This window comes from Coregonus lavaretus, assembly GCF_964263955.1.
Source record: "Coregonus lavaretus genome assembly, contig: HAP1_SCAFFOLD_4462, whole genome shotgun sequence".
Classification (NCBI taxonomy): Eukaryota; Metazoa; Chordata; class Actinopteri; order Salmoniformes; family Salmonidae; genus Coregonus; species Coregonus lavaretus.
Genome location: NW_028164573.1, coordinates 5,001 through 28,406, shown reverse-complemented (window position 1 = coordinate 28,406; position 23,406 = coordinate 5,001). Strand labels below are relative to the sequence as shown.

The window sequence follows — 23,406 nt, the reverse complement described above, 5'->3', positions numbered from 1 at the left end:
CAAAAGAACACAGACACTGGACAGAGGAAGATTGGAAAAAAGTGTTATGGACAGACTAATCGAAGTTTGAGGTGTTCGGATCACAAAGAAGAACATTTGTGAGACGCAGACCAAATGAAAAGATGCTGGAGGAGTGCTTGATGCCATCTGTCAAGCATGGTGGAGGCAATGTGATGGTCTGGGGGTGCTTTGGTGGTGGTAAAGTGGGAGATTTGTACAGAGTAAAAGGGATCTTGAAGAAGGAAGGCTATCACTCCATTTTGCAACGCCATGCCATACCCTGTGGACGGCGCTTGATTGGAGCCAATTTCCTCCTACAACAGGACAATGACCCAAAACACAGCTCCAAACTATGCAAGAACTATTTAGGGAAGAAGCAGTCAGCTGGTATTCTGTCTATAATGGAGTGGCCAGCACAGTCACCGGATCTCAACCCTATTGAGCTGTTTTGGGAGCAGCTTGACCGTATGGTACGTAAGAAGTGCCCATCAAGCCAATCCAAATGTGGGAGGTGCTTCAGGAAGCATGGGGTGAAATCTCTTCAGATTACCTCAACAAATTGACAACTAGAATGCCAAAGGTCTGCAAGGCTGTAATTGCTGCAAATGGAGGATTCTTTGACGAAAGCAAAGTTTGAAGGACACAATTATTATTTCTATTAAAAATCATTATTTCTAACCTTGTCAATGACTATATTTCCTGTGCATTTAGCTATATTTCCTATTCAAACTCATTTCATGTATGTTTTCATGGAAAACAAGGACATTTCTAAGTGACCCCAAACTTTTGAACAGTAGTGTACATGTAACTTTATCAACTGTAAAAAAATAAAAATAAAGTATGTACAGAGATGAAATGAAACAAGATTATGAGCTTGTTTCTGTCAAAAAACACATCAAAATAAACATACTGTAATTGAGTTTAATGTCTAATATTATTTGATGTCAAAGTAGCCATTTTCTTGTTTATGAGACTAAGGAGGAAATCTCAGAAGCCGTTTATACCTGGTTCTAACTTGCATTTTTAGACAGGTGTAGACAATCAAAAGACACATGATCTGATCTGATTGTGATTAGATCATCGTAACCACCTCCAGAGTTAGTCAGACACGCATTGTGTAGACAGCTCTGGACAGAGAAACCATTTAAATCATAATTATTCCGCTCTCTAAAATCATTGACAGGTGGCACCATTGACTGATTACATCAATATGTGTCTTAAAATAAATACATACATATTATTTTGAAAGAATAGCTGTGAAATAATTTGCCTAAAGGAAGGGACCAGGAAATCTGGTCACAATGCAGACACAGCGGACAGATAACAGACACATTTAAAATACCATGTGTAGACAACACATTTCTGGAAATGTGGGCACAATCAGAACAAAGGACCCATGTTAGCACCAGGTATAAACGGGGCTAGACAATAACCATCTCTTAAAAACAATTTGAGCAAAATAAGGGGTGTGTCAGGGACTATTTTGTGTAGTAGGTTTGTGTACTGGTCTTTCTGACACACCCTTGAAAGAAAATCATTTGAGCATCAATTTAATCCAAAACAGGTTCCTCCAGTTTTGTGTCATCAGATAAAATGGCTGACACTGCAGCTGTGACACCAATTTGTTGACCGCGTACGTGTTGACATGACAAACCAGGGCCTGTATTGGGGACACTCCTAACGTCACAGTAGGCAGAGCCCAATGCAGCTGACAGATAAATAGACAAACATAACTTCTGCTTTGAAGGGCACGCATCAACAATGTGTTATTCTGTCTTTAACCTACAATTAACCTTTTGTTTTCACAACTAAAATCCATTGGACCAACCATTTCATAGTATTAAAAGCATTATACCCCACTCATAATGTTAAAAGTGTTGTATAAATTGAAGAGGTCATATACAGAGGGTATCAAGGTTTATTCTCTCTTTACAAAACAAACAATTGACATGGTTTAGAAAGTCCTGCCATTGGTAACACTTAGGGCCCGATATAATCAGATCCGCTTTAGCCTACATCTGCATAGCTGATGTTTTGACAGTGTCGGAGGTGGAACTGCGTTAGAGCTGTCCACAAGCAGCTCCGGGCATATTACCTAAAGCGGACATTGCCATTGGCTGCACGGAGTCGCATTAAGATAAATCCCATGCAGCCTTATTTACAAAACTGGAATGTGAGATGTAATCTACACCTCCGATTAGGCTGATAGAAATCCTCATTATTTTGTTTCATAATTTTCAATTTGAGCGTCATTATTTCTATATAGCCTACACTTTCTCGTTCTAAACTTCTAACGCGAGTGGGACGGGTGTGGCTTCGTGACAATGATCAAGAGCAGCTGCTCACTGATCTGATAGCTCCAACGCTGTTACACCGTCACTGCCAAAACATCAACTATGCGGGTGTCGGCTATCGCTGGTTAATGCTTGATCTGATTAAATCTAGGCCTTAATGAGCCAATTCAATTATAAATGCTACACTTCTTCATTTTGTGCGTCACACCTAAAAACACGTAAACCACGTTTCAGATTTCTATCACTGACTGGCTGGCTACTGAAGCTTCTATCTACTGTACTGTAGGCTATGTAGTAGTACATTAGTACACCTTATAATTTGGTTCCTTTACAACTGCCAATCACTACACCAAACAAATTAATTTGAAACACTGAACTGAGTCAGTCAAATTGCAAATCAGATAATTTTTTTACTGGTTGCCATGGTTCCAAAAAAATTGAGGAATTAGAGGAACTTTAGTTAATGAAGTTCAAACAATGCTATCAAGGATATGTGAAAGGAGAAGTTATAAAGGCACATCCCTAACTGTAAAAATACCATCAGGTTTTTTCTCCAGTTGAAAACACAGCTTGAAGGGTTGTGTATTGTTCTTCATAAGAGCATGACATTCACTACATTACCAAAAGTATGTGGACACTTGCTTGTCGAACATCTCATTCCAAAATCATGGCCATTAATATGGAGTTGGTCCCCCCTTTGCTGCTATAACAGCCTCCACTCTTCTGGGAAGGCTTTCCACTAGATTTTGGAACATTGCTGCGGGGACTTGCTTTCATTCAGCAACAAGAGCATTAGTGAGGTTGGGCACTGATGTTGAGCGTTTAGGCCTGGCTCGCAGTTGGCATTCCAATTCATCACAATGCTGTTCGATGGGGTTGTGGTCATGACAATTCCACACCGATCTTGACAAACCATTTCTATATGGACCTCGCTTTGTGCACGGCGGCATTGTCATGCTGAAACAGGAAAGGGCCTTCCCCAAACTGTTGCCTCAAAGTTGGAAGCACAGAATCATCTAGAATGTCATTGTATGCTGTAGCGTTAAGATTTCCCTTCACTGGAACTAAGGGGCCTAGCCCGAACCATGAAAAACAGCCCCAGACCATTATTCCTCCATCAAACTTTACAGTTGGCACTATGCATTCAGGCAAGTAGCGTTCTCCTGGCATCAGCCAAACCCAAATTCGTCGGACTGCCAGATGGTGAAGAGTGATTAATCACTCCAGAGAACGCGTTTCCTCTGCTCCAGAGTCAAATGGTGGCAAGCTTTACACCACTCAAGCAGACGTTTGGCATTGCGCATGGTGATCTAAGGCTTGTGTGCGGCTGCTCGGCCATGGAAACCCATTTCATGAAGCTCCCGACTAACAGTTATTGTGCTGACGTTGCTTCCAGAGGCAGTTTGGAACTCGGTAGTGAGTGTTGCAACCGAGGACAGACACACTCGGTGGTCCCATTCTGTGAGCTTGTGTGGTCTACCACTTCGCGGCTGAGCCGTTGTTGGTCCTAGACGTTTCAACTTCACAATAACAGCACTTACAGTTGACCGGGGCAGCTCTAGCAGGGCAGAAATGTTACGAACTGACTAGTTGGAAAGGTGGCATCGTATAACGTTGAAAGTCACTGAGCTCTTCAGTAAGGCCATTCTACTATCAATGTTTGTCTATGGCGATTGCATGGCTGTGTGCTAGATTTTATACACCTGTCAGCAACGGGTGTGGCTGAAATAGCTGAAACCACTAATTTGAAGGGGTGTCCACATACCTTTGTATATATAGCGTACAAGTTAATTACACACAAACATCCCTACATGCAGTTTATTATATTTAATTTAGAAAATAGACAATGATCAAATTACTGAATATGTCATGCGATTCAAAAACAGCCTAACATATTTTACAAGGAATGTACATACTCAGTGTACTGCAAACTGTAGTTAGTGCAGTATCTCATAGTAGTATGATACTGTAATCATGATATTCATGAAAGGCAGTCTTGGGGTACATACAGCATTTCTGTGCAGTACGAAGGCAAGAAGACACTCCTTCATCAATCAAATAGTGCTCTCTGCATGTTGCTTCAAATAAGGCCTTATGGAGAGAGTAATCTTCCGATAAGTTTCAGTGTCCCAGTGACTAAAAACTAGAATCCATATTAAGAACATTCCTCCTCCTCAGACCTCACCCCTCATATGGATTCCATAATGGTGCAGTTCCATTTCCCCTCTCCCTTCCCTCAGTCGCTCAGCAGTCCTAGCTTCTTCAGGGCCTCCCGTCGGTCCTCTCCACTCTTGCTGTTGGGGCAGATCAGCACACTGATACCATGGGAGCGGGGCAGCTTGTTCTGAGACTCCCCATGACCTGACTGGGGGTGGCAGGCCTCACCCTGAACATTCATGAAGTCTTTCCTAGTTCCTAGGGAGGCAGGGCGGGGCCTAGACTTACGCTGGTCGCCGGGGGGCAAAGGGACACTGGGATCCCGGTTTGCCCTGAGGGAAGCATTGCTGCCCATGTAGCTGCTCAGACCCATGCCGGAGCGCTCCAGAGTGGCTGATTTGACCCCTCCGGGAGGGAGAATATGCTTGGGTGGTGAAGGAGGGGTTGCAAGGGGCGAGGGCAGAGCTTTGGCATTGTCACTGAATTGGATTGGGGCTGGAACTGGAGCAAGGGTAGTGGCTCGGGCTGGTACTGGGGTAGTCACTGGAACTGGGTCTGGGACTAGGGCTGGGGCAGCGACTGCATCAGGCACTGGGATTGGGGTATGGATAGTGGCTGGGACTGGGGCAGGGGTAGTGGCTGGGGAAGGAGTTGGGATTTGGGCTGGGGCTTGGGTCTGGGTGGCAGCCGGGCTGCGAGGAGAGGGAGTGGGTGCCCATGACTTCCGGGATTTGGGTGAAACTACAGGGCCTGAGTCTCCATCTTCACCCTTCAGGAGCCCGAGCTTCCGTAGGGCCTCCAAGCGTACCTTCTGGGGGTCAATCATCGACCTGTCAATGGGCGAGGGGAGAGGGGGGCCTGGGTGACTATCTGACTTGTGGGACTTCAGGATGATGTTGGAGGGAAGCCTCTTGGGCTTAGGGGCCACGGCAGGTGGGTTCTTTGTTTCCAGGGCCTTAGGAATGGGGATGGTTAGGGCCTCTGAGTGGGAGGGTGGTGAGTTGGTAATAACAGGTACAGGCAGATCAACAGGAGGTTTAGAAGGTGGTGCCTGTTGGGATCCAGGGGAGGCTGGTGGAGCTCTCCTGTGTAGTTGCTCCAGCTCACTGTAGGTTAGTGGACCTCTGAGTTCTGCAGGCACTGGAGGATCACTCTCCTCCTCTGGCTCATCATCCCTGAAGTCTGAGGGAGGGGGAATCAGCTTCAGATCCAGCTCAGAGTGAACTTTAGATTGACGCTTTGCAGACTTGCTGTCTACAGAGACTCCTTTAGGCATGTTGTCCACAGAATCATCTGTAGGTAAATCTGAGGTGGCTGAGGAACAGGTTGTGTCCGAGGCAGAGTCAGAAGCTTTCGGGTCTGCAGCTAACTCTGGGGTTTTAGACTCAGTGGACAACTCCGGAACTTTTGTGATAGTGGCCAACTCTGAGGACTTAGGCACAGTTGCTATCTCTGGAGCTTTAGGGTCTGTGACTACCTCTGAGACTGTGGGTTCAGTGACTACCCCTGGAGGTTTTAGATCAGTAAATGCCCCTGTGGTACTGAGCTGGGTTGCTACTACTGGGGCTGGGACTCTGGGCTCAATTGCTGCAGCTGGAGCAGTGGGTTGGGTGGCAGCAGCTGGGGCTTTGAACTGGATCCTGGCATGGCTATTTGCCAGTAGAAGTGGTGTAGGCACTATGCAGTTCAGAAAGGACTTCTGATCCCTTCCTGAGTCAGCATGCTGCAGTTCTGACATATCTAGAAGGCAAGCAGAAACAGCAGAGTTATTTTACTGTCAAATTCCCACAAGTTCCTAAGCCTGTTAGTCTCTTGCATGATACATTGCTGATAAAACAACTACATAGATATGAACAAACTATCACCCTCCAGTCTGGTCTGTCCCATAGAGAGGTGGCCATGTTTGGCTGCCAGGCTGCTGGGGTCTGGCTCATCATTGGACAGGCCACTGTCCTCCTCCATCTCCAGGGACTCAATGGTGGACTCCAGAAACATGAGGCACGCACGCTCCTCAGCAGAGAGGTGCTCCAGACTGTCATCACTCTGCCCCCCCCCCCCCCCCACACACACACACACACACAAACACACGTAATTAACACAAAGAAGAAACATGGAAACGTAGACAAACTGCAAATGTAGAGAACAAACAGATTCAGAATAAAGATAACAATGCAATCAAGTGCTACCCTTTAGTCAAGATTACATAGCTATGTGGAGATGTATGCCAGGAATATCTGTGTACACTATATCCTTGTATAACGTTAGGTGAGGCCTTCAAACTATTTTGCCTTGGTTTTCAGTTGTTAATAGTCAGTGTTTCTTCAGTCTCTCTGTTACTTTCAGCTAGGCTGAACATTACATTGAGGCCCAGTGAGACTGGAGACACAGAGCGGATCAAAATTACATTTACCTTTCACACAGCACCGATGGAATGACAATTTACCACAGCACTGCTCCCAGCTAGCTTTTATCCTATACTGCGTTGCCAGAGGAATGTATTGCAGTGGATTTCAGTGAGGGGCCTCTGAACAGCTCTGAACTAAACAGACAAGGTTCTGATCATCCTCAAAGCAGTCTCTGTGGCTCTCTTATTTCACTTTCATTCTGTGAAGCCCCTCAAAGGCCCCTCTCTGAACAAACATCTGAATCTCTCACCCACAACATGAAACAAGCCCAGCAGCCCACTGACACTTATAATTGGGAGACAGTGGCTCTGAACCCTATCTACTGTACACTGCATTCTAGGGAGTTCTTCCTAGCCACTGTGCTTCTGCATCTGCATTGCTTGCTCTTTGGGGTTTTAGGCTGGGTTTCTGTAAATCACTTTATGACAACTGCTGATGTAGAAATAGCTTTTTAAAATACATTTGATTGATTGAACATGCCAATTTATAATAGTCAATATTAAATCCAAGATGGGAGTGAGAAAGGCCCTCTTTCAATGTTTGACATGTTGTCCTTTAGATCCTTTCTAAAGTATCCCTCAGTGTTTACCACAAAGGCAGCAGTGCAGCACATAAACAAAATAAAGTAGAAACCGGTGAAATCAGGGTCTCAAATATTTTCCTGGTTAGCCAGTGCTAATTAGAGTTGGTGGGAAAAGGGGCAAGGCTAGGGATATGGCAGCACTCACAAAGCCAGAGTTCATGCTAACCACACTGTCACAGCTCCCAGTGCTGTCCATACTGATCAAGGATTCCATGGCAACGCCGCCCGGCCACGTGTCACTCTTCGGCATGGCAAAGGGACAGGTGCCAGGGGTTCAGGGGGCCTCTGCTAATTGGTTGGAAGTCACAGATGGGTCCAGATGGGGAAGTAACTGAAAAAAATAAGGAAGGAGAGACTAAGTTTTAACGCTTGAGGCAAAAATCATTACATCATCATGATGCTCCATTCAGCAGAGCTTCCCTAGCGTAAATTGTGGTATTTCTCTATTACAGCCCATGGTTAAAGACTAGGACATGTTACATACACTTACTAAATGTTTTTAAGCCATGTCTTTTCTTAGCAGTGACATTTGATCAGTGATATCATGGTAGAGTTCTACAACAAACAGGCATCCTGTTACACATCTCTAATACAGTACAGTATATCAATGTACAGGAGGGACAATAGTACACCAGCCAGCAGCTTCCAGGCAGGATTATTACATCACCAATACTGTCTCTCTATTTAGCCTCTATGTGCCCTTATCCAATAGATGGATACACTGACAAAGCCATAGCCAAAGCTCAAGCGGTGAGCAAAGGAGAGCCTATTATTAGCCTTTGATTCATGCTAAATCTTTAAACTGCAAAGGAGCGTCCGGCATATGGCGGGGGTCTTCTTGTGGCCTTATGCTCCACAGGGATCGAAGAGGAGTAAGATTTTTAACCCCATGAGGTTCTTAACCCGGCCACATACTCACTGAAGCTACTAAACCTTATCAAGTGGCACTGTGTGAACCCAATCACCAACATGCCACACTATGCCATGCCAACAACAAACTGTTGACATCTAGGTCTACACTGTAGTTAAAATAATGTAGATGTACTAGTGGTGACAAATATGCATAGCAGGGATTTTTGGGCAGTTTTATTAGAACATAACATATCAAACTACATTTTACCATCAGTTACTATTCAGTTTGCTTTCATTCATTTTATCCAGGCATAGGCCTATGCTGTAGGTCATCACATTCAGATGGCTCAGTGCCAGTGTCAATATAAACTGTGTTTTATTACCCTCTATCATGAGACCATTTGATTATACATACAAAAGCAGAGAGGAACAGTAATGATAGTGAATTTCCATTGGAGTCATTGTAAAGTGCGTCATCGGTCCATCATTAATTTGATTTACACTGAAACACCGAGACTATGTCTGAAGATCCATCAAAAAGGCACTCAATGTTGCTGAATTGCCTGGGGTTAGGGTTGAGACACTTAGGCCTATGTCATTTTAACTACACAAATATTAAGCAATTGCCAAATACATCCTGGCACTCTGTATAGAGTATCACCCCACCCAACGATGTCACATTTAGACGTCATAAGGTCCAACTGAACAAAATGCTCTGTTCTGTAGCTGTGAAGTTATTTAACAAGGGAGTTGCAAGTGAAATGTAAATTTCTTTAATGAGTTTTCCTGTCAGCACTTCACCTGGATTGTTCCAGTAAACTGAATTCCCCTTTGCTTTTCAGAATGACATGTATCGGAGTCTACCTGCAGCCTTAGCAAGTCAATAACAATGGAAATATGGGCTTGTTGACAGAAGCACAACATGTGGGTCAATATAGGCCACACAGTATGGGGTTGGCAACAACAGACAGTGGGCTTTCTAGTTGGTTCACACAGTATCCCAGGGTACCCTCCCTCCCATTTAGTCTAGTGCTGATAATTAGGCCTACTTCCTGCCCCTCCCAATGGAGACATAATAATACTATGAGCATTAGACGGAGAGGAAATGTCCCAGAACCTGCCCCTCCCTGTACTAGTCGTTTTAGCTAACATTCCACTCCTTTCAAGGACACAGAGTACAAAATAGCTGAACAGAGACAGCAACCAGGATAGCACCTCCTAGTGAGTCCCAGCCTACAGGGCGGTAGTTGGAGACAACAGCCTACTCACTACACCAACCTCAAATGTTTGATACACCTAGGAATGTGACTTTGCCTGCTTCCTAGAATAATTGGTTTGTCATTTAACCAACTGCCCTGGCTGGCGCACTATGCTCTGACATGCACTCTTAGAAAAACGGGTTCCAAAAGGGTTCTTCGGCTGTCCACATAGGAGAACCCTTTTTGGTTTGATGATATGTGTCCTAGCCTACCACGCAAAGGCACTATGGATTTATTTTCCCCTGGTTGACACAGACATGCTCAGGAAAGTGATATCACAACTTAAGCCTTCTACCTGCCTTCTCGATCCTATCCCCACCACCTTCAAAACAGTTTTTAATTGCATATCTGAAGAAGTGCAAGCTATTGTTAATCACTCCCTGTTCACAGGCACTTTCCCCACTGCACTAAAAACTGCTGTGGTGAAACCCCTTCTGAAGAAAAGTGCCAACTGTATTTTTTAAAAATTCCAATCTGGTTTCCGGGCCCACCACAGCACAGAGACAGCCTTAGTTAAAGTGGTAAATTATCTTAGAGCTAACACAGATGCCAAACAGCTCTCTGTCCTTGGATTTAAGTGCTGCATTCGACACCGTTGACCATGATGTCCTTCTGGACAGACTGGAGAGGTGGGTTGGCCTCTCTGGTCCAGTTCTAAATTGGTTAAGGACCCATTTAACTGGTTGAGAGTTTTTTGTCACCCTTGGTGAACATTACTCAGAGAAAATACATATCACATGTGGCATTCCACAAGGTTCGATTTTGGGTCCGGTACTGTTCAGTTTATATATGTTACCCCTTGGCAGTGTTATCAGTAAGCACAGCATTGATTTTCACTGCTACGCAGACTATACACAACTTTACATTTCTGTGTCACCAGAGGATTTTAGCTCCATGGATAAATTATTAGACTGTATTAGTGTTTTAAATACTTGAATGGCGCACAACGTCCTCCAGCTAAATCAAGACAAGACCGAGGTACTTATTGTTGGAGCCAAAGCACAGAGAGAGAATCTGGCCGCACATTTTAATTCACTGTTACGCGGAGTGGAACCCAAGAGCAGACTCAGACGAGGAGACTGGGATGAAGTAACCAAGGTATTTATTGAAACACAGGGGGAAGATGGAGTGCAGGTCAGGGGAAATCCCATAAGAGGGAGGGGTCCAGAATGTGACGGCGGGGCCCCCAGCAGCGCTCCTCAGGCCTGTATCCCTCCCAGTCCACCAGGTACCGCAAGACATGACGGCGCACGTCTAGAAGCCGCCGGACAGTATAGGCAGGATGGTCATCGATGAGCCAAGGGGGTGGAGGAGCTGCTGCAGGAGGAGACAGGGGACTGGAGGAGACAGGTTTAATTAGGGATACGTGGAAGGTAGGATGGATCCTGAGAGAGGCTGGGAGTTTCAGGCGCACCGCAGAGGGGTTAAAGGGACCAATGATCAATCTCAAAGGGACCAATGACTCGGGGGGGGGGATTTTTTTTCGATGCCACCTTCAATGGCAGGTCCTTCGATGAGAGCCATACCTTTTGACCCAGGGTGTAGGCTGGAGCTGAGGCCCGTCGACGGTTGGCTTGGGACTGGGTCCTGTCGGAGGCACGAAGAAGGGCAGTCCGGGCCTTCCTCCAGGTACGGTGACAACGGTGCAGATGGTCCTGGACAGAAGGAACCGCAACCTCAACCTCTTGGGTGGGGAACAAGGAGGGTTGATAACCCAGAGCACACTCGAAGGGTGACATACCTGACGAGGCGTTGGTGAGGGTGTTGTGGGCATATTCAACCCAGGGTAGCTGAGCGGTCCAGGAGGAAGTGTTAGCAAAAGTCACGCAGCGTAGGGCAGTCTCCATCTCTTGGTTGTCTCGTTTGGTCTGGCCGTTGGTCTGGGGGTGATATCCAGAAGAAAGACTGACATTGATACCAAGAGCTGAACAGAAGGATCTCCATACCTGGGAGGTAAACTGGGGTCCTCTGTCGGAAACGATGTCAGTGGGGATGCCATGCAGACGAAACACATGGGTTACTAACAGGTCCGCATTCTCCCTGGAGTACGGGAGCTTGGAGAGGGGAATGAAATGAGCCATTTTGGAAAACCTGTCAATAATGGTGAGGATAATGAGTTACCGTTAGATGGGGGAAGGCCAGTGATGAAGTCCAGAGCTATGTGTGACCAGGGGCGACTGGGTATGGGAAGAGGGCGGAGCAGACCGGAAGTGGGTTTAGTGGAGGTTTTATTCCGGGAACAAACCGAACAGGCTGAGAAACTCCCGGACATCTCTCTCCATGGTGGGCCACCAAAAGCGCTGACGCAGGAAGGCGAGGGTCCGGTTCATACCAGGGTGACAGGTGAGGTGGGTAGAATGGCCCCACTGAAGAACATCAGAGCAAACACAATCTGGGACAAACAGAGCATTACTAGGACTGTTACCCAGGTCAGGCTGGTTCTGCTGAGCCTGGCGGATACGGGACTCGATCTCCCAGGTGACGGCGGCAACGATGCAGGTGGATGGCACAATGGCTTCTCGGTACCCGTGTTGTCGGTGGTGAACTGGCGAGAGAGGGCATCAGGCTTGGTATTCTTCGAACCGGGGCGATAAGTGAGTGTGAAATTGAATCTACCGAAGAACAAGGCCAACCTGGCTTGCCGGGAGTTCAGACGTTTGGCGGTCTGGATGTAGAACAGGTTTTTATGGTCAGTCCACATGATGAAGGGGGTTACAGAGCCCTCCAGCCAGTGACACCATTCCTCCAGAGCCAGCTTAGCTGCCAGGAGTTCCCGGTTTCCGGTGTCAAAATTCCTCTCTGAAGGTGAAAGCTTACGGGAAAAGAATGCAAATGGGTGGACCTTCTGATCAGAGGGGGAACGTTGAGACAGAACAGCACCTACCCCGGTGTCAGAGGCATCTACCTGCACGATGAACTGGAGTTCTGGGTCGGGCTGAGTAAGGACCGGAGCGGAGGTGAAGCGATGCTTGAGTTCCAGGAATGCTTTCTCGGCCTCAGGAGTCCAGTGGAACGGAGTGGAGGTGGAGGTGAGAGTGGTGAGAGGTGCTGCCAGACGGCTGTAGTTGCGGATGAAATGTGCAAACCCCAGGAAACGCTGTAGCTGCTTCAGGTTGGAGGGCGCAGGCCACTATGTGACTGCCATGACCTTGGCGGGGTCCATTCGTAACTGTCCCTGTGCAATAATATAACCCAGGAAAGACACTGTGGCAGCATGGAACTCACATTTTCCAGCTTTAACAAAAAGCTTATTCTCCAACAGCTGTTGAAGAACTTCGCGAACGTATTGCTGGTGAGCCTCAGGGTACTTGGAAAACACTGTGGCACCATGGAGGGGGGCAAAAGCAGAGCTGATGAGTGGCAAGGGGTACTTGTTCTTAACAGTGATATTATTCAGCCCACGGAAGTCTATGCACGGCCTCAGTGACCCATCCTTCTTCACAAAGAAAAACCCAGCACCCACCGGGGAGGAAGATGGCTTGATAAGTCCTGCCGCCAGAGAATCCTGGATGTACCTCTCCATAGCCTCTTGCTCCAGACGAGAGAGGTTAAACAACCGGCAACTGGGGAGAGGAGCTCCAGGCTGGAGGTCAATGGAACTGTCGTACGCCCGATGAGGCGGCAGCGACAGGGTGTGGTGCTTGCTGAACACAGGAGCTAGATTGTGATACTCGGGAGGAACTGATGACAGGTCCGGAGGTTCTGGAATGAACTGGGACACAGACAAGGCAGGGGGAAGGGCAGAATGTAAACAATTAGAGTGACAAAATGAACTCCAAGTTGTTACCTTTCCGGCGGTCCAGTCAATCTGTGGGTTGTGTAGCTTTAACCATGGATGGCCAAGAACCAGGGGAGAGTAAGGACAGTCGATTATGTGGAAACTGATCTTTTCCTGGTGATTTCCAGAGAGACGCAAGATGACAGGGACGGTTCTCTCAAAGACACGGGTGAGGAGCTGTCCATTGAGAGCTTTGGCATCGAGGGGTGAATCGAGTGGGACAGTGTCCAGGCCAAACCGGGTAACGACACCTCGGTCCAGGAAGCTCTCGTTTGGTTCCTGGTAGAACTATTTTGGGTTCCATGTATACTGAACAAAAATATAAACACAACATGCAACAATTTCAAAGATTTTACTGAGTTATATGAACTGTAAGGAAATCCGTCAATTGAAATAAATTCATTAGGCCCTAATCTATGGACTTCACATAACTGGGAATACAGAGATGCATCTGTTGGTCACAGATACCTTTTTAAAAAAAGGTAGGGGTGTGGATCAAAAACCAGTCAGTATGTGGTGTGACCACATTTGCCTCATGCAGCGCGACACATCCGCTTCGCATAGATTTGATAAGGCTGTTGATTGTGGCCTGTGGAATGTTGTCCCACTCCTCTTTAATGGCTGTGCGAAGTTGCTGGATATTGACGGGAACTGGAACACGCTGTCGATCCAGAGCATCCCAAACATGCTCAATGGGTGACATGTCTGGTGAGTATGCAGGCCATGGAAGAACTGGGACATTTTCAGCTTCCAGGAATTGTGTACACATCCTTGCGACAAGGGGCCGTGCATTATCATGCTGAAACATGAGGTGATGGTGGTGGATGAACGGCACGACAATGGGCCTCAGGATCTCGTCACGGTATCTCTGTGCAATCAAATTGTCATCGATAAAATGCAATTGTGTTCATTGTCCGTAGCTTAGGCCTGCCCATACCATAACCCCACCGCCACCATGGGGCACTCTGTTCAGAACGTTGACATCAGCAAACCGCTCGCCCACACAACGCCATGCACAGGGTTTGCGGTTATGAGGCCGGTTGGACATACTGCCAAATTCTCTAAAACGTTGTTTGAGGCAGCTTATGGTAGGGAAATTAACATTATTTCTCTGGCAACAGCTCTGGTGGACATTCCTGCAGTCAACATGCCAATTGCACGCTCCTTCAAAACTTGAGACATCTTTGGCATTGTATTGTGTGAGAAAACTGAATATTTTAGAGTGGCCTTTTATTGTCCCCAGCACAAGGTGTACTTGTGTAATGATCATGCTGTTCAATCAGCTTGTTGATATGCCACACCTGTCAGGTGGATGGATTATCTTGGCAAAGGAGAAATGCTCACTAACAGGGATGTAAACAAATTTGTGCACAAAATTTGAGACAAATAAGATTTTTCGTATGGAGCATTTCTGGGATTTTTTATTTCAGCTCATGAAACATGGGACCAACACTTCACATGTTGCGTTTATATTTTTGTTCAGTGTAGAATCCTCTGGGGAAAAGGGTTCTACATGGAATTAAAAAAGGTCCTTCAAAGGGTTCTCTAGATAGCAACTTTTTTTCTAAGACTGTACCTCTGTGCATTTCAGGTAAATTACAATTCTGAAAATTGAACTGCTGGAAAGCCTTGTGATTCAGGATGGGATTGCCTTGGGTTCCATTTCAATGAGTGACAGTGATCTTATTGTGGCGATAAAGGAGGCTAGAGAGAAATGTGAAGTATGTGTCCTGTAACATGAAGGACAGGCTGAGCAAAAACATTGTTCCCCCTGCTGCTGTCTTGGTTGGACCAGGTCTCTCTTTAAAAATAGATTTTATCTCAATGAGACTAACCTGGATAAATAAAGGTTAAATAAAGAACAAGTTAATCATTTAAAGCAAATAAAGGTTTATAACAGACATTCACACCATGTTGTGCAACTCCCAACCTGCACAGAGTACATGCATGAACAAATATTCCATTAATGTTTAGCTTGGCAGTTGGCACTCAGTTAGTCTGCACCATTAAAATGTCAATGTCCCGGCTTTGGGAATAGTTTTATTGACTGGCAAACATTGAACTCTCAAATACGTATTGGCACATATCACTAACCTATAGTACACACTAGAGGTTGCCCTTTGGTTTTGCCCCCATATGACATAACAGTGATTATGATGTTGAATTGTGTCAATCATCTTTCTTGTGGAAAACCTTCCCACAGTACACCTGTCTGATTCTATCTCTCCCATAATTAACCAACTGAAAGGTAACTCAGTGCTTTGTGTTGTGTTCCAGGGTGGTGTCTCAACCATAGCAGTGAACCATAAGATAACATGACCACAGCAGTGTGAACGAACAGGTCTGTCTGTCTGTCTGTCTTCTTGATGAGAGAGCTAGAGGCAGGTAGCTTAGTGGTTAAGAACGTTGTGCCAGTAACCGAAAGGTCGCTGGTTCTAATCCCCGAGCCGACTAGGTGAAAAATCTGTCGATGTGCCCTTGAGCAAGGCACTTAACCCTAATTGCTCCTGTAAGTCGCTCTGGATAAGAGCGTCGGCTAAATGACTAAAATGTAGATCCCATGGCAGGCCCCTGATAACATGACAGCCATGCAAAACATTTTATATACGGTAGCCTAGGCTCTTTTACGCCTCTGTCCCATGCTAACCTGTATTCAACTAGCTGTATAGCTAAGCACATCCACAACGGGCCAATAGTCAAACTTTGGTCGTAATGACATAAAAACAACTGTACAGTAAAATATTATTTTCCTATTCCATTACCAATACTAGTGTAGCTTGACTGTGGATAATCTACACATCGCATAGGATTCAAACTAAACATGACTGTTAGTCTACACCTGTTGTTTACGAAGCATGTGACAATTTGATTTGATGTGTCAATTCATGCTTGAAAGCATAGGACGTTTCGTAGAGGAAAAATACTTCAAATGAGAATTAAAGTATAAAAAGTGAAACGTACCTGAGAGCAGTAGAATAATAATATTACCTGTCCACAAAGTTCATTTGCACTCAAAGAAACGCGCTATCTTCACAATTATCCAAACCTATTGAAATACAATACCGGTTTTCTGTGAAACTACGCAATCAGCCTAAAGCAGAGTCAAAGACTCGTAGCCGTTGTTGAATTCCAGGTGAGCGAAAGAGGCTCACTTCGTCCCTCCCCCTAATATCTTTGTGGCCAATCAGCACATGTCTGATCTACCGTGTCTCCGGGAGAGCCAATGGGATAACAGAGGAACACCCCCACATTTCAAGTCAAATTATGATACTGTATTACAGGGATAATAAACTAAAATTATAACACTTTTAAATTAGGAACCTGGATACATAATTTTTTATTGCACACACATAATTTGATGCATTATAGTCTATAGACTCTGCAACACACATGAACTGCAACTAATTTGCAATTACATAACTCGCATTGCTGTCATTCCCAAAATAGCATGCAGATTTGATCAATTTTTGTGATGACAGGTCTTTTCTGAGACAAAGCATGTTGACGTCTTTAGCATATCTATGAAAATCCCAACTTTGCATAGTATTTCCATTGGCACAAACAGTGACGCCATCTCATATTTGCATGATGATGATGACTGCTGGATACATATTTTTTTATTGCACACACATCATTTGATGCATTATAGTCTATAGACTCTGCAACACACATGAACTGGCTCTACCCAAATTAGACACGGATAGTTGATGTTGTTCCCTCCATGTATAGAGGTCCTTGTTAATGAGTCTGGTATGAGGAGTGAGGTATATGTTATGTGCTTGCATACCTGTTCCCAAAATATTGAAAATCAATGTTTGTCTTGGCATTATGCAACCTGAATTTCCACTTATCATTAAGTATCAACAAACACATATCACGCGTTTTGCAAGAGTGCTTTAATAAAGCCATTGTGAACAGAGAGGTCTCTTCTGGGAAATAGTGGTAAGGCATTGTTAGCCATGTTGACATTAGGCCCAGCCAGTCAGTCACTAATTAACTAGAGTGAAGAATTGTGCTTCTATATAAATGTGGTTCAATTTTAGAGCTATGAATTCCTAGTTCTGAAAGCTCCTGACTTGACAAGCAGCCACGCTCAAGTATGATACAAGGTTATGAAGCGTACTATTGCACACTGTAAGGCTGATAATTTTGCCCATTGTTTATCAACATAATGTTGAACAAATTACCAGCAAATAGGCTAATAGAAACAAAAACATGTACTATAGATATTAATAAAAATATTTTTGGTATTTTGGTATTTTGTGTATCAAATAATGAATAACATATTTGAGATGTTTTATTGCCGTGTCTCATGTCATGGTGCACCCTGCTGTTCCAGAATAGCACGGATTTCCACACACACAATTTACCATTCATTTTTGTTGGGCACAACATAATCTGAAATACAACCAAAACAAACTGCAAATGCACTCAGAAAGTTTGTAGAGTCAAACTTGATGTAGTCACTGCATACTACTGTAGAAATATGGGATCAAATACTAAAATTTTGGCTACTTTAATACACATAAGTGAAGTTGCCCAAATACTTATGACACCTTCAAAAAGGAGGACTAGATACAGTGCATTCAGAAAGTATTCAGACCCCTTGACATGTTCCACATTCTGTTACGTTACAGCCTTATTGTAAAATGGATTAAATAAAAAAATAATACTCACCAATCTACACACAACACCCCATAATGACAAAGTTAAAACAGGTTTTTAGAAATGTTTGCAAATTATAAAAAAACATAACAGAAATACCTTATTTACATAAGTATTCAGACCCTTTGCTATGAGACTCGAAATTGAGCTCAGGTGCATCCTGTTTCCATTGATCATCCTTGAGATGTTTCTACAACTTGATTGAAGACCAGCTGTGTTAAATTCAGTTGATTGGACATGATTTGGAAAGGCACATACCTGTCTATATAAGGTCCCACAGTTGACAGAGCACAAACCAAGCCATGAGGTTGAAGGAATTGTCTGTAGAGCTCAGAGACAGGATTGTGTCGAGGCATAGATCTGGGGAAGGGTACCAAAACATTTCTGCAGTATTGAAGGTCCCCAAGAACACAGTGGCCTCCATCATTCTTAAATGGAAGAAGTTTGGAACCACCAAGACTCTTCCTAGAGCTGGCCGCCCGGCCAAACTGATCAATCGGGGGAGAAGGGCCTTAGTCAGAGAGGTGACCAAGAACCCGATGGACACTCTGACAGAGCTCCAGCGTTCCTCTATGGAGATGGGAGAACCTTCCAGAAGGCCAGAGGAATCCACTCCTCAGTAAAATACATATGACAGCCCGCTTGGAGTTTGCCAAAAGGAACCTAAAGACTCTCAGACCATGAGAAAAAAGATTATCTGGTCTGATGAAACCAAGATTGAACTCTTTGGCCTGAATGCCAAGCGTCACTTCTGGAGGAAACCTAGCACCATCCCTACGGTGAAGCATGGTGGTGGCAGCATCATGCTGTGGGGATGTTTTTCAGTTGGCAGGGACTGGGAGACTAGTCAGGATCGAGGGAAAGATTAACGGAGCAAAGTACAGAGAGATCCTTGATGAAAACCTGCTCCAGAGCGCTCAGGACCTCAGACTGGGGTGAAGGTTCACCTTTCAACAGGACAACGACCCTAAGCACACAGCCAAGACAACACAGGAGTGGCTTCGGGACAAGTCTCTGAATGTCCTTGAGTGGCCCAGCCAGAGCCCAGACTTGAAATCGATCGAACATTTCTGGAGAGACCTGAAAATAGCTGTGCAGCGACGCTCCCCATCCAACCTGACAGAGCTTGAGAGGATCTGCAGAGAAGAATTGGAGAAACCCCCTAAATACTGGTGTGCCAAGCTTGTAGCTTCACACCCAAAAATACTAGAGGCTGTAATCGCTGCCAAAGGTGCTTCAACAACGTATTGAGTAAAGGGTCTGAATACTTATGTAAATGTTTTTGATTTGTCAAAAACAACAATTTAATCCATTTTAGAATAATGTTGTAATGTAACAAAATGTGGAAAAAGTCAAGGGGTCTGAATACTTTCCGAATGCACTGTACATAAAGTGCTTTCATTTCTAAACGGTAAAACATATGTATGAAAAATGTAAACCTGTGCCATTCCCAACCAATTGTCGATCTCTTCTGCTGTTCTCCTCCTCACTGGCCTTTGTCCTCTTTTTATTGAAACATGAAATACATGTATTGTTGACTATCCTGGCCCTCAGTTAACACTACCCAGTAAATCCAATGAGGAATTCATTTTGGTATAAATATCTGAATATCAGCTGTTTCAATAGATGCACTGTCAAGCCTGTCCGTTTCCCTTGCTCAGACTTGTTCATGTTGGTTTGTCATACTATCATCACCATTTTTGCTTGTCTGTCTCGGACTACATAAATGTAAAGGATAGTACTATGAAACTCTTCATGGCTGAATGATTGTAATGAAAAAAGAAAAGAGGAATCTGGTTAATCATTTCTTCATTTATTAGTTGTACAATTATGAAAAATAATAATCATAAAAAGACTGGAAGCCCTAGATTATTTACAATATTTTTTCTTTGTTTCTGTAGTGCGGTCGCTCAGAGTTCTTTCTCACAGTCCGTTTTCAATCGTTGGGTATCATGATATGTTGAACTTTATAAGACACAGTCCTTTTCCTCTTTACAACATATGTGGCAAAAAAAATTACATACATACATATACATATATAGATATAGATATATAGATATCTATAAAAGCAAAATCATTCAAGTATCAAAATACAGACTGCTAGAGATTAATTTACAATCCAATATTGTTCTCATCATCATCATAGTCATCATCAATATCATCAGAATAGTCCCATTGTACTACACATGATCCTTAGCAAATGTGCAAATGCGAAGATGGGACCAGGTTGATGGCTGCAGGTGCTAACATCAACCAGCTGAAGCCAGTGTACCATATTGAGTGTACCATAACTAGTCAACATACCAACAGAGGCTCATCACTAGCTGCCCACAGAGTACCCAAAACAGTCTAAGTACCAGGAGAGATACCGTATGGGGAGAAAATGCTGTGTATATTATTGTACCTAAACTCTTACATGACTGGTTTTGTGGTTTGACTAGTTCAAAATTAAATCAGAAATAAAGTGAGGGGGAATAAAATGCAATCAGTAGGACTACCTCCTAACACCAGCCTGGTCATATAGTATCCAGCATCAGGACAGTTAAAACGTACAAAAAGACACAATACATTATTATTTTTATCAAATAAAAGCCATTCACCCTGTTTAAATATGATCTGTAGTGTCAGTTTAACAGCCCTCCAAAATTCCTCCCACACACTATTCCATTATTTATCACAGTTCTGTATGTTATGAATGAGAGAAATTAAGATAACAAAGAGATGCTTTGATGTAGCTGACCTGGTGCTTGGATGGATGGACAGGACAGAGCCTGTGAGTGAACTGCTGCATCTCACATTGTAATCATTCTACCCAATTGTAACCTTGTGAGTATAGCATACCGAGGACAACTTTAATTCATTCTATCTAATTTTGTCTCCCATTTCCCATAGGTATTTCACTGAGATATTCAGGTAGGATCTCGATTTCCTCTGCTCAAAAAACTATAATTTATGTTGATTACTATCACTGTCAGAGTAGCTTAGCGTAGCCCTCAGTGAAGACACATTTAAGTGTATGGGACAGGCCTCTGAGGAGGAGTTGTTTGAGGTGCCAATCTAGAGAGGCAACCATTTTCACCTCTCATGGAATAGATAAACAAGTCACAAAATGTCTGGGAAAAAACAACAACTGGGAACTTGTCACTCTCGTACCCATAGATAGAACACACGGTTTGTCTGAACAGCATTCAATGGACTGTAAAGGATAAACATGTTTTAATTTTTAACCAAAAACAGAAAAGGAGGGATGTTGAAGTTGAGTGCTTCACAATGAAAGAGAGACACGTACCGAACAAACACCCACCTTTGTGATCTCTAGATAACTGACCAAGCTTTGACATAGAGTCCATTGTCCAGTATATGTAAGTGGATGCAGTGAGGGTGTTGGTTGGTTGGGTTTACTGCCTGGTGGCAGTCAGTCACACAGTGGTCAAAGGACAGGACAAGGTGGAAGAAGCCAGTAGCTGACTTCCTGTCTGTCTGATACAGAGCTACAGCGCTGACCACTGGAGCTGAAGAAGTGGAGGATGAGGAGGCGGCAGAGAGCAGGTAGGGCCTTCCTGGTGTATGCAAGCACGACCCCCAGTGGGTTGAGGGGTGCATGGAAAGTGGGCCTGGCCTTTCTCTTGGTTCCAAAAGGGCATCCTGCCCCACAACAAAATACCATTGGTCTGGGCACACCTGACCTCTCACTCTGGCTGGGTGTCTGGCCTTGTAGTCAGCTACATGGGAGGGAGACACACACCAACACAGCACTGGGATTAAAATAATGTAAAAACATGACTGAGCCAACTGAAAACAAAATGGAGGAGATATAGAAATGATGGATTTTTCTAGATAATGATCAACTGCCACTTCAATGTTAGCACTCTGAATATTGACTGAGGCAGGGTGGATTCTAAATCAAACACAGACAGCCAGCCATTAATGACAACGTGAACATCAAGAAGGCATGAGTTGTGAAAAGGAAGGAAAGGAAAGTCCCCCATTCCGCTGTGTTTTAGTTTCCACAGGCATTCAGTGGGTTGATTGGGTCTTAACACTATTTGGAATATGGCGATGAGTTTGAATTTAGATTGATGTGAACAGTGATTTGAACACTTAATGCGCTGAACCTAGCAAAGCAACAGTATGTAATGCTGTACTTTTAATATGTCTATATGTAGAATCAGTGCCTTGCCAAGCTAATGCCTTCCTCTTTCAGTCCATTAAGACGTGCTTGGATTGTGAACAATGTTGTTCTTTTTTTAACGTACTTCATTTAGCTCTCTTCCTCTTCATTAAGGTTACTGGCACTAATCAGCTCTATATTGATTGATGAACCAGCTAGGCTGGGTTATTACCCTAAGACCTTCACCCAGGTCTATTACGGGTGGCTAGAGCAGAATTCATGCATTTTGGCATCTCTTTGGTTCCTACTCTATTAAATGAACAGTCAATTCAATTTCTCCTCATATCATCTTGGATGCACACAATATTTGCCCAGCATCCAAGCATTCACAAAAAGTGCTCAGATATTAAATCAAAGTCATCTCAGTCATTAACAGAGAAAGGCATGCTCAAATAGATGTCCCACAAGTCTGTCTGTCTAGGTAGGACACTATATTCTGTGTGAGCCTCTGTGTCCTATCCTGCCCACTGTCATTCCCTAACAAAGGCCCTATCAACGTTACCTCCATTAGTTCCTATCACAGTGCTGGACCCTAGCCTCCTTTGGCAGTCTGACACAGAGGGCCAGTTTTCCCAGACAGTTTCCGGTAAACCGACACAGAGTGTAAATAAGTCTGACAGGATACGCATGAATGTGCCCTTCCCCCTGTTAACCCAAATGGACTAATCCCAGGGGGGATGGGTTTAGGGTTTAGTCCTGTGCAACAGCGTTGTCTTCCATCCCCTTGCAGGGAAACAGGCAATGTTCCTACTAATGTGCGTAGAGCTAGAACAATGGAACAGTGAGTCTCTTACAGATTCTTCTGGAAAACAATGTTCATCCAGGTAGGTGATCCTTGGCTGTAGAGAATCATATATTTTTTTTCTGAGCACTGGAGTCAGGAGATTATTGTTCAGAAAACAAGGAGGGAAAGTTCTTCAAGAGCGCCTCACAGTGGCCGTCGCCTGGTAAAGCAGGAAAAGCACCCAGAGGAGAAAACAAGATTGATGAGTAAAAGGAATTAAAAATAAAAGAGGGATATATAGAAGGAAAAATTAAGGATTGTCCTAAGAGAGCTTGGGGGATAGTAGTTTGTGAGTAAGAGGGAAATAGGAGTAGTGAGAAGTGGGAAGGTACTGTAGGTAAAATGGAGATCGCTACCACTGAACAACCTTAATCAGTGACTTGTGGATTACATGAGCTGTCTTACACACATCACAGCTACTGTACTGGAACTGTCAGATAATGCCACTGAGCATACTA

The 23,406-nt window shown here is 44.3% G+C and overlaps 1 protein-coding gene and 1 long non-coding RNA gene across 2 annotated transcripts in view; both read right to left on the bottom strand.

Moving 5' to 3' along the window:
• Window positions 1-1,902: 1,902 nt before the first annotated feature.
• On the bottom strand, window positions 1,903-16,442 carry LOC311116895 (specifically androgen-regulated gene protein-like). The gene is made up of 4 exons (XM_084191921.1): window positions 16,290-16,442; window positions 7,585-7,770; window positions 6,317-6,494; window positions 1,903-6,191 (listed from the first exon to the last, which is right to left on the bottom strand). The coding sequence occupies exons 2-4, from the start codon at window positions 7,687-7,689 to the stop codon at window positions 4,531-4,533; spliced, it is 1,944 nt and encodes a 647-aa protein (XP_084048047.1). The 5' UTR covers window positions 7,690-7,770; window positions 16,290-16,442; the 3' UTR covers window positions 1,903-4,530.
• Window positions 16,443-20,064: 3,622 nt separating this feature from the next.
• LOC311116896 overlaps window positions 20,065-23,406 on the bottom strand; it is a 6,212-nt gene continuing 2,870 nt past the window's right edge. Inside the window, exon 3 of the long non-coding RNA XR_014611523.1 lies at window positions 20,065-21,715. This is a non-coding gene — a long non-coding RNA (uncharacterized lncRNA). The remainder of the gene's footprint in view (window positions 21,716-23,406) is intronic.